Genomic DNA, 18,432 nt, shown 5'->3' with positions numbered 1-18,432 from the left:
CATTTAACAGTAAAATTATCCTAATATCACAAAGACCCACAAACCAAATAGCACATGGAGTCTAAGTTTCACTTGGAATTTCAAAGTCTCGGCAGTTCTATCTTTATCACCCTCTTCGTGCCGGCCCTCGTGGAAAGCTGTGGGGCAACATGCAGTCACCTCTGCGAAGAAGGGTGAGAAAGGACTTGGTCACAGACAAAGAGAGGCACTAATGGACTGACTGTAAAACAATGTATCAACACTGTGACCAACTTCCACAGAACCAAAAGAAGAGAGACCTGCTACATGAGAAATTCAACATGAGAGTCACAGCAGGGCCACTGAATACAGGGAACGGCTGTATCTGATATTTGCCTTTCCTTCCTGACGTGGACAACGTGTTGCACCTGGCTTCAGCACAGTGCTTTCCAGGCGTGTTGTAATTACCTGGGGAGTTTTGAACAAAATTCTGAATGGTGGGCCCCACCCCACCAATTAGACCAAGTAAGTGAGAATCTGAGTGTAGACCAGATATTTTTTAAAACACTCCAAATGATTCTATAGTGGAGTTAGGGCTAAGAACTCTGCACTTAGACCCTTTTTTTCAAAACAGTAGTCGGCTTTCTTCTTACAACATGACAGATTCTCTTCAAAACAAAGTCTCCCACTTTGCAATAGGATGCAGTTAAAGATCCCCAACCCGCAAGGACATGCTCAAGTTTGAGCAGGAGCATCCGAAGTCCAGGATATTTACAAAAACAAAAGAAGCAAATTGTGTCCTCAACTTGCCTGCAGATTCTTGGGCATATCTAAGACTTTGTTGAGGCAAGAGCGTAGACTTTATTGTATTCTCTCAAGTAACAATAACACAAATATCAGGAGAAAAGAATATTTTTATGTGAAAAATTAAGATTTCTAGAGATAAATCAAAGATGGCAAGGATAGTTTCATTATTAAAAGGTAGTTGGTGCATTGTGAAAAATGTCAATGAAAAAGAGTCTGTCTCATCATTAATTACCACCAGAGATAGGCAATCTTGACCACGTTTAATACCAAACAACCACTAACTAAGAAAATAATTCTGAATCTGTAACATCAAGAATTTAAAATAACTGGAAAGTGGGACAAAAGGGACAAAAATGTTGAATACTGAAGACCAAGGCTCAGCTCAGTTTTCACACGCTGCAAAAAGCTCTTAAAGTGGAGACTGCAAAACTTAGAGAAGGAAACAATAAAGATAAACTTGATACACACAATTTCAGGCCTCTGTATGCATTCCTCCCTGCTAGCTAGGGGAGTCTCTAACAGGGACAGTAGGATATGAAAAAAGACAGTGACATTAAGGTAGGAGGGTAGAGAATCATGTGCACAAGACCCAACCAGTATTTGAGAAGCCACCTCCAGAATATAGTCCCCATTTGTCAACATATTGGTGACTAATCTTGGGATCGTCCATCTGGCTGTCTCCCATTCTACCAAGAAATAAAGAAATAAAAATGATCATTTATTTCAGTAATGATGATTAAAAGGGATAGGGATTTGAAAATTATAGTGTCATGCAAATGTGACACATGACAATCATTATTACACTGCAGAAGAAGGTGTGATAGGAGGGGGAGAGGTCACCCCGACAGAGGAAAAGTCAACATGCATGAAATGGACACCATGTGGGGTGGAATAGTATATACAGAGGGTTAAAACATGAAGCAGCTCAGCAGCAAACTAAAATAAGCAAACAATCAAACCAAGCCCAAACTAAAACCAACCATAGGATCTGTAAGGAAAGCGGGGGGAATTCAACACTAATCAAGGTGAAGGATGAGCAGCCTGCAGACTAATGCTTAAAGGAAGAAACAACAAGTGGGGGGAAGGCCAGCTCAGTGGCATAGTGGTTAAGTTCGTGCGCTCCATCCACTTCAGTGGCCCAGGGTTCACAGGTTTGGATCCCAGGTACAGATCTAGCCCCACTCATCAAGCCAAGCTGTGGCAGCATCCCACATAAAATAGAGGAAGACTGGCACAGAAGTTAGCCCAGGGACAATCTTCCTCGAGCAAAAAGAGGAAGACTGGCAACAGATGTTAGCTCAGGGCCAATCTTCCTCACACACAAAAAAGGAAGAAACAACTGTATTGAATCATTACGTTGTACAACTGAAACTAATATAATGTTATATGTCAACTATCCCTTAATAAAAAAGAAAGGAAAGAAGGAAGGAAAAGAAAGAAAGAAAAAGAGAAAGAAGAATAAAATTGGAGACTACTACGGGGGAAAAATGAAACCTAGAGCCTAAAGAATGGGGTGGTGCTCTGGTTAGAGGGGACCGGTCTCTTAATCCCACTCACTCTGTCAGAATTCTGAGACCATGGCTATATTCAGATGGTGGAATTTGAAAGATTGTGAAACAAGTTGCACGAATGAGGATTACACTAAAAACTGTCTACTTGAATGATCAAAAGTAAAAGATGTGTTATTAATTTCTAAGTTTAGGTGTAGTGCTGTGGAAATTTGAATTACAAAAAGGCTATAAACTTGCGTGCATGCGTGTGTGTGTGAGATTCTTTGGATTTTTCTCTAGAGGAGCAGCAGGGAAGGGGACTATATTTTGGACTTTAATATTCTGCTGTAAAAGTAATTTGACAACCAGATCTTCAAAGCAAGATGACTAAGCAGAAGTAAAGGGAAAAACAGAAATTCAGAACCAGGTCCATTATTAGCTTATCCAGAACTTTTAGTAATCTGGCCACTTATTAATGAAGAAGGAAGGGAACCAGGAAAACTTCTCATAGCATCAATCTTCCATTAGCAAGCTGACGCTGCCTCACTTCTCTGCGCCCCTCCCCAGGGGCCATCTATTCCTCCCACTGCACTGGCTGAACTGGTGAAAATGAGTCACTGTACCTGTAACCAGAGCCTGTCGCCTGCCACAGTCCTGCCGATGGCACTGCACTGGAAGGTGGCAAACTGGCCGGCATTGACTTCCACATTCTGAATCCGCAGGAAGTGGGGAGTTCTGGCTACATGGAGAAAAAGAATTGAAAATGTTAAAAGTGGAGCCCAGTGGCGTAGTGGTTAAGATCACATGCTCCACTTTGGAGGCCCAGGTTTCACGGGTTTGGATCCCAGGCACAGACCTAGACATCACTCACCAAACCATGCTGTGGTGGCGTCCCACATACAAAATAGAGGAAGACTGGCACAGACGTTAGCTCAGTGACAATCTTCCTCAAGCAAAAAGAGGAAGACTGGCAACAGACATTAGCTCAGGGCCAGTCGTCCTACCAAAAAAAAAAAAAAGAAGAAGAAGATCTGTAACTAATATGTGTCTTTTTTAATCTATTTGTAATTTCAGGGCTTTCAGTTTGTTTACCTTTGAAGAAAATAAAGCTTTTGCTTATAAAGACTTTAAAGATTTCATTATGATTGTAAAAGATATTATGGAAAGATTTGGTGTGCTCTGTAAAAGACTAAAAAATCAAGCATTCTGGGATAGAACCAAACAAGAAGAAGATATTTTATTGTTCCTGCTGTGTAAATTATCATAGCTCAGCAGTCTTCTTGTAATAACAGATCTGTATTAATAAAGATTACACTGGAGCCTAATTGATGTTTTGAACAAAAACATATTAGATATTTATACTAGCAACATGAAAAGAACAGTAAGAAGTTAAATGATGTTGTCAAGGAAACTTTTTAAGCCAAGTACAGAGCTGTGGGTAATATATATTTTAATACAACTAATTGGTATGCAGCATTACTTGTGTAATATTTCCCAGCTACCACAAATACTGTCCCTATAGACAGACTCTGAAATTATGCTGGGATTGCCAGAGCATGGCAGTTTTTGCTGATTCTTATTTCCAATTTAAGAAGAAAGAATGATTCCAAATGCTTAACGGCATTAAGTCTCGTAACATACATTGTCCATAGGGGACAGTTGTATAAATAAAGGATAATTCTACCTGGTCTGAGAAGCACAGAGCGATTTCTGCAGCACACTAAAAACATGTGTCAGGGAACTGGAATGACAGGTCAAGAACTACATTTTGTGATAATTTCTACTTTTAGGGAAAAATTCTCTTATCACAACAGTGACAGAATGAAAGAGTAGCAAGGGCTGGGGGGTGGTTAGGGGGTAGAAAAGGAAGAGAACAGGATGATAGTATTTTCTGGGAGGGATGGATAAATCTGGACAAAAACAAGAATAAGTTTATATGCCTTGCCAGCTTTTGCCCATATCCAACATGTCTTTAGGCCATGTCTAGACTCTTCCAAAGAACACTGCCCCATGACTGGGTACCCAAAGATGATAAACGAACATTGATATTAGCCTGTGTAGGACATAATTAGGAATGGAAGGGGTTACTACCCCACAACAAAGAAAAATGCATTTTAATATCAATAACACACAGGAAAACCCCACTACTAATTTGGAGACCACTAATAATTCAGACAATGTATTCAAGATGCTTAGCATGCAAAATGTCCTAAAAAACTTCCAAAAAAGCAGTCTAACTATGGGTCATTTTTTCTAATATTAATATATTAATTTAAAACCCAATGAACTATTTTTCATTAACATAATCAAATGACCCATGGTCAAGAAGAACATGAGTCTATGGTTTTTAACAATCTCTGTAAAAACTCCATAAATCAAATTTCTCCTCTACTTTCTATTCCCAAAAAGCTGAAAGACCCATTGTTTTTAGAAAATGGAAAAATGTCACATTTTTTGAGCATTTATATGCTAGAAACTTTTCCCTTGAATACTCACAAATGTTCTGTGAGGTAGGTGTTTTTTCCATTTTACAGATGGGAGAACTTGTGGGTATTTGGCTAGTAAGTGTCAGGCCCAGAGTGTAAACTCTGGTCTAGCCAATTTCAAAGGCCAGCATGGCCCACTACTGCATATGGCCTCTGCAAGACTCGCCGCCCGCAGTCTGCCTTCCCGTGCGCCCATCCCACTGCAAGTGGCTCTCTGTCTGACTGTGGGCATTCTAGATTCTTTCAAGGCCCTTCTCAAATGCGATTCTTTCCATGAAGCTTCCATGGATTCTCTTATCTTGTTGGTAGACCCTTCCAGCATCACATATCCTCTATCTGATATACTACAGTGATTGGGATGACGCTCCTTGTTGGGATTGTTGGGATGACCCTCACTGCTGTCTTAATCACTTTTATGTGCAATAAATAGCACTTGATATTAATGATTCCCACATGGTAGACACTCAGTATCATAATTAAATCGAGCTCCTATTATTTAAAATAAAACCACACATATCCTTGAAAATTGTTTACTTGCAATTTCAACTTCTTTAGAATTCTGCTCTCCCACTTCACCTCTGATACAAATGAACAAAATTTTACCATAAAAAGATTTATACAAATTATTATTTTAGATCTACCTAGACGAGAGGTCCCCAACATTAACAGAGATCATTAAGAATTTGAGATTTGGCTAAATTAGTAGGACTACATTGGAAGCCGAAAAGCTGTTTTCTTGTCAAAGAAACTGAAGCAAAATTGAGTATGCCTCTTCTAATCCAACACAATATGTCCATTATAGTATATATGTCATCAATTGGAAATGTTTTCAACTGTTTTTTCTCCCCTGTAAAATAATTCTAAGCACATTACCCCTAGCCACCTGGACATTGAACTACACTATGTACATATCATTAGAAAAAAGAAAAACAAGGGAAGTGAAAACTCCTCTGTTCACCAGTGTATTTGTACAACATATTTTAGCTACTTCACAGGAATTCTAAGGTAGCTGATCAGAGAGGTTTATGCTCTGCAACCTTTCAGGACACACAGACACACAGACAGACAGACACAGACACACACACACACACACACACACACATACTACCCTGCATTGCTGATTCCTTAAGGAACCGCTAGGTCCATTTCCTATCAACCATCCTGAGCCATTGGTGGTTCCCTTGTTCAAGGGATCTCCCAGTCACTCACCGTCACAGGCTCCGCCCCTCTATGGAACCATTGTCCTCAGATCACCAACTAGCCCCCAATTGGCCCAACAACCTTCATTCTTTTCTCTTCCTGACTGTCTCCCAGCAACAAGAAATGCTTTCAGCCACACTGATCTTGTTTCAAAACTTCCAAAAAAACTTCCAAATTCTACTTTCAAAGTCATCTTCCATCACTTTTCCTTTTGTTTATTCTTCATTGGGCTCCTCCCCTAACTAAAGATTTGTCTCAGAATTAGACCTTGGTTCACTTCCCTTGCAGAGTGTTTGTGCTCCCTGGTGATGTCTTCTACCACCAGCCAGTCAACAACTCAGAGCAAGAACTCCTCAAGCCAGATCCAAAAGGCTCTCACTAAAAAACACAACAAAGCAGAAAGTAGCATTTCTGAGGCTCTTAGAAACAAGGAACATGTGAAAGTCTCACCGGGCTATACTCCTGTCAGCTACAAGGTAAGTTCTCAATTATCAGGAGCCTTGGAGCCACTTCTGTCAACTGTGTGCCTCCACAAGGGCAGATAGGCACTCCAAAGTCACACCTGACATCACACTGCACTCCAGACAAAGGGCATCCAGACCAAGGAAAAGAACAGCCACTATACCCTGCATTGGTCAGCCTCTCCTGGAGACAGAGTCCACTGGTGGAGTCACAACAAGATGAAAGCTGACAAGCCAGGTATGGTCAGAGGGTGACAAATACTCTGGGGAACTGTTGTCCTATGAAGAACAGGTTTTTAAAAAGCAGACCCTTGAGTCTAGTGGAGGAAAAACTGGGGCACAGGTGAAGGTTAGGGGCAACTGAGAATGACAGCTGACTGAAATTTGGACCCGGTATGCAGAAACAATGGGGAGGCATGTTTCCCTAAAGGTAATGAAGGGTTTTCTAACACTTAGGCTTATAGAACATGTATGAGCTGGCTACTGAGGGAACCATTTGTAGAGGTAGAATTTGCAGCTGGCTGGGCAGAAAGGTGGGTAGCCTGGGCCTCCCATTTGTGGCTGCTGTCCTACTGACTGTTGCCAGCTCTCAGGGGGTTCGTTCAAGTCTTAGCCCCTAAGAGCCCTTGTCACCTCCCCCCATTGCCTTGGCACCGCCTGTGGTGATGGGTCCTTGTTTGCTTTCTCCTTGGCTATCTTTGGGTATGGGGGCTGCATCCTCTGTCCCCTCTTTGGGGACACCTCTTGCATCCACAGTTAAACCACAATGAAGCTTATGTTTGAGACACATTTAGAATGAACATCATCTCTGAAGCTGGGCTAGAATTCCAGGCTTCTTTGGAAGGTGCCTCTTGGGTGGGAAGTTCTGCCTGGTCTTGGTTTTGAGGCCACTGTTCTTCCTTGATACTTTTTTTTGTCTTGGCAGGGAAAGAGTCCCCCTGAGCTAACATCTGTTGCCAATCTTCCTTATTTTTTTCCTCCCCAAAACCCCAGTACATAGTTGTATATCCTAGCTGTAAGTTGGTCTAATTCTTCTATGTGAGCCACTGCCACAGGATGGCAACTGACAGACGAGTGGTGTGGTTCTGTGACCAGGAAATGAACCTGGGCCGCCAAAGTGGCGAGAGCACTGAACTTTAACCACTAGGCCATCAGGGCTGGCTCCCTGCTTCCTTTCTTGTTGGCATGACTTTACTAAGGATAATTTAGAACTTGGCTCCTTTGAGAAAACTTAAATCTCCCAAGCTGTCTCCTGCATACATTGACCACTTTCATATTCCTGTGGGTTGTTCAAGACTTAAATTATGCCACACACTCAGATAGCAGGATGTCTCGCTAACATTTCCATCTCCTGTCCATCTCATGGCCTTCTAATTCTGCTCGCCTCTTACTCAGGTCACTATAATAAGTTGGGTCTCTAACACAAGGTGTTTGGGTGTGTAATCATCTTTCATTTCTTGGGTTACATGGGTGTTATACCTGAGGCTGCTATTCTGCAGTTTCACCTGCTTGGTTAAGCCCAGGGTCAGTTCTGAGCCTGTGCTGGAAGGTTGCTAAATATTTTGAGTATCACCTCTGATATATCCTTGCATAGTTAAGCTACTAAAACTTAAAGGTATTCCCTAAAACTCCATTGCAAAAATCTCCATGTGCTACTCAAGTAAGTTTTAGGCCTTGGCTTCTTAACCTGTACCCACCTATGACTCCTTCTTCTTCTTCCTCCTGTTTCTCCCTCCCCACCTCCCAAGGCTGCCAAAATTCTTAAAGTCTCTTATGCACTGCTACTGAGTTCTCTTAACTTTTCTCAATCAGAAGGGTCCATCAAGGTATTCTGGGAACAGCAGAACACTGCATGCACCCTTCCTCCTGTAGATGCAGAAACACAGGAAAGGTTTTCTTTCCTATAGTAACTTTTCCCTTCCTGCTATAATCATTTCATTAGAAAGAGATTTGCAGCCCTTCAAAGGCTTCCACATTTTCTGAGTGGCACAGGGGGAAAGCTAAAATACATTTATAGTTTGGAACATCAAGAATAAGCTTCCCATGGACTAAAATCATTTACAGAAAATGAATTTCAAACTTTGAATTTTTTAAGTTCATTCCTTATCAAGCATGTCAGGTGAGTTATTTTGGAAGAGCAAGGGGGGGTTATCCACATAGTTTTCTTTTCTTTAAAAGATATTATAGCATGTTTCTGAACTGTCTGAGAAATAATAAAATTTATTTTCCCCAAAATTTGAATGGCCTCCTGAAACAACTCTCTAGACTATCTTCATTTTACATGTTCCTCCTACTAATATGACTAGTACAATAAAAGATCTCCAAGATATCTGAAATCAATTTAATTGTTTTTCCTAAGATTTGTGATTTAAGTAATTTATACTTAACTTTTGGAAAATATTTTCAGTAATAAACATTAAAAATACAGAAGTACTTAAGTTTTTAATCATATATAAATTTATCTCTAAGAAGCAACTTTTGAAATACACATGCATTTCTGCACAGTTAATTTTTTTAAAAATGGAAAGCATCCTGTAACCTGTTGAGGAGATACATAGTATGCTGACCTATAGCTTGGGCCACCTGAGGCAGGCTGGGAAGTTACTTTGACTCATCTAGCTTCATAGTGAACTCAGGAATGTTCACATAGACAATTTATTTGCACTAGGTAGGGAGGCTAATGAAAAGCCAAATCATGAGAACAGCTGAAAATGGGGTAGGGATGGGGAAGGGAGGGGAATGAAGGTAAAAAAAATTCCTATTGGAACCAAAAAAAGAAAGCTTCCAGCACCTGGCAGAATCCTTTCTCATGTGGGCATATTATGGGTGGCTATGCTATTCACAGGCTGCTCTGAGAGGTCTGGTGGGATTTTCTGGCTCCGCATAGCACTTTCAGAGCAATTCTTTGCCATTAAAGAAACTTTACATCCTCTATCTTGGTCTACTGGTATCCTTCGACATCTTTGTGGCAACTATGCACTTTTTTTTTTTTTCAAACTAACAAGATATGATCAGCATCTTCCTTTTCAAATATTTATCTTAAACTATTTGAAAATCTGCCTAATATACATCAGTTGTTATCAGTCAGGGGCAATGTCATCCCCCAGGGGACATCTGACAATGTCTGGAGACATTTTTGGTTATCACAACAGGGGTGAGGAAGGTGGGGGTACTACTGGTGTCTGGTGGACAAAGGCCAAAGATGCTGTTAAACATCCTACAATGCACAAGACAGCCCTCACAAAAAAGAATCACCTGGCCCAAAATGTCACTAGTGTCAAGGATGAGAAATCCTCATAGACATCACATGGACATACAGAAGTTTACTGGAACATTCCCCTACTGTCAAACATTTGAGTTTCTTATACATAATGCCAAGATAAGAATTTTCATAATTCAATCCTCATGTAGACTTTTTGGTTTTTCTTTAGGACAAGTTTTTAGAAATTGAATTGCTAAGACAAAAACAATGAATTTTTAAAAGATTTTTGACACAAATTGCCAATCTGTTTTCCTTAAAGTGCAAAACCATTTGCATTTCTACCAGCAGGGTACATAAGAGTGCTCTTTTCATCACCCCCTCGAAAATACTAATTATTAATTTCTGTAATCTTTCTGGAGAAACTTTATGAAAAACATGTACTCTGCTCTATCAGCTAACTTAATAATAATAAATAATTTGAATGTTGGGATTGTTACTGGTTCTGCTATAGGTTTGTTCATCCATAGGAAGTCTGCCCCTGGGAAAACTGCTTTCCTAAGGGCCTTGTTTCTAGCAATGGGTACCTGAACCAAAGAGAAAGACACAGTAAAACTCATTTATCAATGCAATCTGCTAATCCTTACTGTCTCCAGGGGGTTGCCTGTCAGGATATTTTCAATTTGGAGGCCAGAGAAATGATTGTGTGATAGTCTTTCTTTGTTTACCCCCATTCTTAATAAAGACACGTTGCACAGGATAAAAGTTATCACTTCTTTAGAATGGTTGTGATCTTCAATATGGCTTTCTCAAAGACTGCCACTGCATATTTTACTTGCACAGTGACCTTAAGGATCTAAGCAATTTATACCTCTGTTCAAATTGTATTTTGGGAGGGCCCTTCTGTGGAACAGATTGACTATCTTTGGTTTGGGAAATAGTGTTGCTTGGTTGAGAAAAAGACTGCCAGAGAAAAATAACCTGGTTAATATAATAAAGCCACACCTCAAATGGAAACCAGATGAAGACATACAAACGTATTAAACATAAAGGCTTTTATAAGCAAATTATCCTTTTCAAATGAAAGATAATTAAACAACCGGAATGGAAGATAGTAACTCATCCACCAGGGCAAGACAAAGAGACTGTGGAATCTTATTTTCCAGATCAGTTTCCTCCAAGAACATAGAAGTCAAAATTTCTACTAATGGCATTTATAAGTTTTTTCAATACATGTTAAAGGCCTATATAATCTTTCCAAAGTTTTAAGACGCCTGGATTCTCCCTGTCTAGTGCTGTAAGTCCTGGAATTGTTTTCAGTTGAGAAGTAGTTTTCAGCTGATACTATTTTAAGATTTGGATTTCAGCACATGTGTGTTCAAGTATCAATACTTCAGCCCCTTATTAGAAGCAGAAGTTCTTAAACCCAAGCCTCAGTGGATTTTTTTTTTTAATTTGCAAAATAGGGATTAAAAATATACCTATCTCATAGGGTTGGGATGATGATTAAAAAAGATAATTCTAGGAAGGCATTCTGTGTGCCTGGTACTTAGCCTCAAAAATATTCATTACTATTTAAAATAACTAATCTATCACTGGAAACTGGAAAAGATCCCAAGAAAAAGAGCTCTATAGCCAGGAAAATTTCGATCCCATGCTGAGCTGTATGCTCTGAACCTTGCCAAACTACCTTAATTGTAACACCAGGTAGAGCACTGTTAGAGCGAAAAATTTCAATCCTATCCCATATTCAAAAAGAAAAATTCTCTCTCTCTCTCCAAATTTATAGGCCCACTTGGCTCCTGGATACCCTTTCGAAATGCTATGCCAGCTTTCTTCTAAATTCTGCAGTAGTTCTAAAAACTAAGTATCTTCCATGAATATCAAACAGGTTTTCTAGTATAACTCTCCTATTTTCTCATCTCTGCCATATTCTGTTGCTTCTTACAAAGAAAACACTTTTTAAAAGAATAGAGATTTGGAGGTATTAATTGATTTCAAATCAGCCTTTTGATCCCAAAGCCAGGAATTATCACTGACCAAGATACAAATCTTTTTGTAGATGTTTCCTATTATTGATTCTTCAAAGCCTGCATCAAAACACTAACAACGAAATTAGAGAACAGTAATTTTAGAGATCAAAGTGCAAATTGAAGTAGGACAAAAGAGGACTGTGTCCTAACCCCTTTTCAATTTCATTTACATGTTAATGTAATGGCATAGCTTGAAATGAACTAGAGGCATGCCCAACTGCCAGAGTAAACAGTCAGTGTTTCTGTTTATTTGCATAGCATATTATCACATATATGGAAGTCAACTTCTGCCGAAAAGAACAGCCTGGTACCACCCACTTTTTCAAAATTTTTTTTAATTTTAAAATGAACACTGCTAAATTACCCCCATCTAAGAAATCAATCAATTTAGCTAAGTACGGTTACAATCTGCAGCTAACTCATTCTAGTGGGCCTATCAGGATGGAGTGCCTGATAATAATGATAACAGCTCACATTTATTGAGCTCTTACATTATGCTAAGCACTGTTCTAAGTTCTTTATGTACATCATCTCATTTAGTCCCTAAATTTACCCTATGAGAAAGCATTATTATTATTATCCCCATGATATGAATGAGGCTACAGGGCCAAAGAGGCCAAGTAACTCTTGTGATAGAAGCAGGAAGCTTTGCTCTTAATATGTTTCAGAACAAAACTATTTTTGTTTTGCTTGAAAGTTAAGAATGTTTCTTAATGGGATAATTTTTCAAGTAGAAAAATAGATCCAACATTCTTATCATAGAAAAAGAAGCTAGGCACTATATACAAATAACTTCCTATATCTTGAAGAAGAATAATATTTTTTTGGAGAAAGTTCTAAGGTAAGCTCCTACAAGTTTAAAATGAAATGTCAGCTCTAAGTCTTGTGCATCTCTGAACCAAAGCATGTAGATCTGTCTTTATTCAACAGAACATGATTCAGAAAATAATTCTTTTTATTTATCACTGTTATTCTTATTTTAATCACACTGTTTAATGTCTTCATAAAAAATCTAAATTTGGAAGCAGGCAAGCAATGTTGGGTATGCAAATAAATTAGTGAGTGAAAAAATTAATTTTGTTTTATAAAATAAGAATAATTTTGAACCTAGGACGCCATATTATGAACTCAGTGTTTCTTAAATGTTTAAAGAAACTGTTGACTTATTTCGTATTGCTAAGCAGTAATACAGAATAGTCTTGGATTTTGTATTCAATTTATCCAATATGTGGCACATGGGGTTATAAGGTTTTTCTTCTAATGTTTTACATTATATTAGTGTGTTTTTAAATTGGCAGAAAAATAATCGGGCATGATACTCTGTAATTTTAGATTTCAGAATTCAAGGAATCATATGTGAAAATTAATGTGTAATATGACAACATATTAAAAATGTTATTCACCATAATCAAGTGGAATTTATCCTAGGAATGCCAAGTTGACTTAACATCCAAAAATCAATCAATATAATACACCTCACTAATAAAAGATAAGATAAAAGAAAAAAAACCCACATAACAATCCAATAGATGATGGAGTTCAGGAAAGGCTACCCCAAAATATGGCACTGTGGCATACTGAATATTTTACGCTGAAGGAGTTTGAGAAAACAGTAGAAGTAAGAAGGTCACTCCGACCTTCCCCGACTCTGACTCTTCTCCCCTGAAACAGTAATAAAACCCTCATGTGAGAGGTGTCCTCCCTACACCAGGGGAAAGAACTTCCTTAGTCCAAAGGTAAAAGGACACAGAGAAGAATTTGGACAAACATGTCTTGCTGAGTTTCCCTTCGTTTCCTATACTTACCTCATATTCTTTAACATCTGTACAAAACTTGTACCCTGAACACTGTAAACACTATTGAAGGAAATTTTAAAAGACTCCAATAAAGGGAAAGACATCCCATGTTCATGGATCAGAACACCTAATATTGTTAAGATGGCAATAACCTGCACCCAAAGTGATCTATGGATTCAATGCAATCCCCATCAGAATCTCAGCTGCCTTTCTGGCTAAAATTGATAAATTTATCCTAATATTTATACGGAAATGCAAGACCCAGAACAGACAAAACAATATTGAAAAAAGAAGAACAATATTAGAGGATTCACAGATCCCCATTTCAAAACTTACTAGAAAATTACGGCAGTCAAGACACTAAGGTGCTGGCAGAAGGACAGACATATAGATCAACAGAACAGAACTGGGAGTTCAGAAATAAATCTTTATATTCACAGTCAATTGATTTTTGACAAAGATGCCAAGACAATTCAATGGGGAAAGAATAGTCTATCACCAAATGGTGCGTGAATCATTGGATATCCATATGCAGAAAGAATGGTTACACCACTTCCTTATATAATATACAAATATTAACTCAAAATAGATCATAGACCTATATGTAAGAGTTGAAACCATAAAACTCTAGAAGAAGTCATAGTGTTAAAACCTTATGATCTTGCATTAGGGAAAGCATTCTCAGATATAGCAGCAAATGACACAAATGGCACACAAGTGACAAAAGAAAAAAATAGAAAATTGGACTTCATCAAAAGTAAAAACTTTGTGCTGCAAACAATGTTATCAAAAAAATGAAAAACTAACCCACAGAGTAGAGGAAAATATTTTTAAATTATATATCTGATAAGGGACTTGTATCCAGATATACAAAAAACCCTCTTATAATTCACTAATAAAAATATAAATAACTCAGTTAAAAATGAGGAAAGGATTAGAATAGTCATTTCTCCAAAAAAGGGATACAAGTGGCCAATAAACCCATGAAAAGAAGTTCAACATTATCAGTCCTTAGGGAATCAAAACCACAGAGATACTACTTCAAACCCACTAGGATGGCTATGATCAAAAGAGACAGTAACAAATAGTGGCAAGAATATGGAGAAATTGGAACCCTCCTATACTGCTTTTCAGAATGTAAAACGGCGCAGCCAATTTGAAAAAGAATTTCACAGTTTCTCAAAATGGTAAACATAGAGTTACCATGTGACCCAGCAGTTCTCTTAAGTACACGTCCAAGAGAACTGAAAACAAATGTACACACAAAAGCCTGTACATAAATGTTCATAGCATCATCATCCACAATAGCCAAAAGCTGGAAAAAAGTCATGTCCATCAATTGATGAATGAATAAAAAAGAATGTGGTATATCATACAATGGAATATGACCTGGCTTTAGAAAGAATGAAGTATTGATGCACTCTACAACATGATGAACCGTGAAATGTTATGCTAAGTGAAAGAAGCTAGACAGAAAGGATCACAAATTGTATGATTATATTTAAATGAAATATGCAGAGCAAGCAAATCTACAGAGACAGAAAGTAGATTAGTGGTTGCCTAGAGCTGGGGCTGTGGTCCAGGGGAAATGGAGAATGACTGTTAATGGGGACAGAGTTTCTTTTTGGGGTAATGAAAATGTTCTAAAATTGACTATGGAAATGTTACACAACTCTGTCAATATATTAAAATACACTTTAAATGGGTGAATTGTATGATATGTGAATTATATCTTAATAAACCTGTTAAAATTCTGCATGACTTATAAGATATAAAAATATATATCAACACCACAAGGTAATGATAGAAATAGCCATATATGCATAGCTTATAACCTCCTTAAAAACAGGAGACAACATTATGAAGCTGATAATATGCTTCTTCAGTTTCTCCTAGGATTATTGAAGAAAATTCAAAATATATTTTTAGTGAGCATACCAAATACAAAATTATTGATGTCCATTAGAAATGGTCTTAAGCCAGAAAACTGCTGACTCTGCACAGTCATCTCCACATTTCAAGCTGATACTGCATCTTGTCACTACATTAAAATCAATTTTAGGAGTAACTGTATACTCTTAACAGAACAGCTACTTTTAAAAAACTGTTCTAATGCCTACTCATAAACCTATATGAATCCAAACAGGAGCCTTCAGAGTGAAGCAAGAAAGTTCAGCACTTTTGCATCTTTTTGGAAAGCATAGTTTTGGATAGGAAACAGTTACCTCCTTTATGATTTAAATTTAACGAACATCAAAATTTCAAAGAAATTGATTATTATTTAGAAATCTTGACAGGAAAATCCCTCAAAATATTACCGTAAAGCTTTCCATTTTAAGATCAAACTATTGCCTTCTTTAAAGTCTTTATTTGCATGTTTTCCCCATAAACTTAAAGATTCAGGAAAAAATAACTACAAAAAGGCTATCATCAAAAGCATTTAAAGCTTACAGTTCAAAATGCCATTGTATCATACATCACCTGAATACAGAGCCTGTTTTGCAATTCTGTGTCTCCTAACTGCAGTTTGCAAAGCCAATTAGGTATTAGCATGGGTACTCTCCTCTCCAAAGGAGAAACTTAATCACTGTCTCTATGGCCCGGGCAGCCGGGCTTGGAAGGAATGAGCAAAACTGCAGGAGACGTGTTCAGGAAGGCTCTGATAGAAGGACAAGCCTTAAGTCTTTATGTCTTACTGAAGGCACTGACTCATGCTGTGGCATGGGAGGGCCACACTTCGGGAACTCTTGTTCGCCAGATACAGAAGAAGGAACCAAGAACAAAAAAGCCCCAAGCAAAGTTGGCACGGCCACTGCATCTGCACCCAGGCAGCAATGCCATCTACCTTGTGGTGAGGTTTGCTCTGAGAAACAGGGAGCGCCCAGGAGAGAGTAGGGATGCAGTACTACCGTCTGATTTTTTACCTCTGATACAAGGTGACTCAGAGGCTGGGAACATTTATGCACATTAGAAGATCCCATGGCACTTTTCCAAGCCTGAGGCTATTACTCCAAAGGTGTGGCCAAGTTCCAACTCAGGTAATTATATTCCGCATCCCAAATTTGCCTGCTGTTCCAATTACAGCACTGTCCGTTTCCTGACTTTTCAGAATAAAGGGGGAGAAATTCTTCTTGAACTTGCGGGTCTTGGTGACAGAAGAAAAGGCAAAAGGAACATGCCACAAAAGTAACATCCGCCTTAGTATGAACAAGATGACTGCCATGCTTGAACTCCAGGGTTGTGGCAAGCTCCGAGCACCAGATAAAGACCTCCGGATGGAATCTGACTAGCGCATGAAGACACCCTCCTCAGATGACAACAGGCCGGGATTCTCTATAACTACTTCAGCGAGTGCTCGCATGATCTAGTCATTCGTGCAATAAACGCAGAGACAATCCTGCAAGTGTTTACATTTCTAATATCCTTGTACATACAACCACTCTCTCGTGAATTTGGGTAGGGACCATCAGCAGAGATCCAGGAATGTATGAACTAGCGAGTTTTCTCTTTAATGCCAGGGACCCTAAAAATAAAGCAGGCTGCCATACCTCAGATGGTCAAAGATTTAAAGTCTGACAATATCAATTTTGGGCAAGGATGTAGGGAAAATAAAACCTCCGTGCATTGCTGGTGGGACTATAAACCGGTTCAGACACTTTTCATAGCAATTTGGCAGTATCTAGAAAAGCAAAAATGTTTCTACCCTGCATCTCAGCAATTCTGCTTCTAGGATTTGCCCTGCTGAGGCTCTCAAACACTGCACCCAGAGGCACACACGTGGTGTTCATTGCAGCAATGTTTGTCAAAGAGAAAAAGTGGAGGAAAAACTAAACGTTCATAGAAGAATAGAAAAATAAAATGTAGTATATTGATATGATAGAGCATCACGGACTGATCTAAAAAATGTAATGCTAAGTGGGGGGAACAAAGAATACAGAGTAATGTGTATAGTTGAATACCATTCATTAGAATTTGCAAAAGGCAAACATTACTCTCTCACTTTCTACGAATACACAGTGATTAGGGGAAACAGTGTGCATACATGCATGGACACTTGCACACAAACACATGCACACACACACACTTGCAGTGTTTTGGTGGTTCAAGCTCTCAGAGCCCTGTTCTGGGCTGGGAAATTCCCCACTGTGTGTTTTTTGGTAAAAGTCTAGTCTTGGCTTCCACGACAGAAGTTGAAAAAGCCACAGCTTGCTTTCTTAAATCACCCTGGTTGATAGTAGGGAGATGAGCTCAAGTCTAGCTTGCCCACACTGACAATCCCACTTGGGAGTCTGAGCCTAAGGCTGAGCGTGCGAAGGCATAGAGACAGTGACGAACATCCAGGTACTGGTGGCAAGGGTCACCCTGAACGGGTCAGCTGGCCAGAGGAGCAGGCTCCAGCACCTATGTCCTCACGGATGGCCCCTCTGGCACAGCAGCCACTGTGGTTCCGGCTGCAGAGCCTCCCTTTCAGTTCCTGCTCATTACATGAGCCAAGATCACTGACATTCCGAGTGGTTCTATTTGCCAGCCAATTCCCTTTTAACACAAAGCTTTTCTGCTTAAATCAGCTATGTCTGTTTCTGCTGCTTGTGGACAGAAACTCATAGACGGAGAGGAGCAAAAGCAAGTCACCACTGTGGTGGCCCCTGGGAAGGTGGGGGAGAAACGGGACTGGCAATCTGCAATATTTTATTGATTTAAGAACAAAGGTTCAGATGCAAATGACAAGCTGTTAATAGTTGTTCCTACTGGGTGGTAACAAGAAAAGGCTTAGTTTATCACCCACTGGACTTTTTAAAAGTACAGTCATGCCTCACTTAACAACGGGGACGTGTTCTGAGAAAGGCACCGTTAGGCGACTTCATTGTCCTATGAACATCATAGAGTTACTCACACAAACCTACATGGTACAGCCCACTACACACCTAGGCTCTATGGTACTGATCTTATGGGACCACCATGGTATGTGTGATCCGTCATTGACCAACACGTCGTTATGCAG

At 39.1% G+C, this 18,432-nt stretch overlaps 1 protein-coding gene across 8 annotated transcripts in view; it reads right to left on the bottom strand.

Annotated features, from left to right (window-relative positions):
* Positions 1-18,432, bottom strand: part of PTPRM (protein tyrosine phosphatase receptor type M) — a 771,793-nt gene that overhangs the window by 432,088 nt on the left and 321,273 nt on the right. For all 8 annotated transcript variants that reach the window (XM_070629469.1, XM_070629471.1, XM_070629470.1 and 5 more), the window contains exon 5: positions 2,879-2,994. In XM_070629469.1, coding sequence (XP_070485570.1) covers positions 2,879-2,994 — 116 coding nt within the window. The remainder of the gene's footprint in view (positions 1-2,878; positions 2,995-18,432) is intronic.

Source organism: Equus przewalskii, chromosome 7 (assembly GCF_037783145.1).
Source record: "Equus przewalskii isolate Varuska chromosome 7, EquPr2, whole genome shotgun sequence".
NCBI classification, from domain to species: domain Eukaryota; kingdom Metazoa; phylum Chordata; class Mammalia; order Perissodactyla; family Equidae; genus Equus; species Equus przewalskii.
This window is presented reverse-complemented; position numbering and strand designations above follow the sequence as displayed.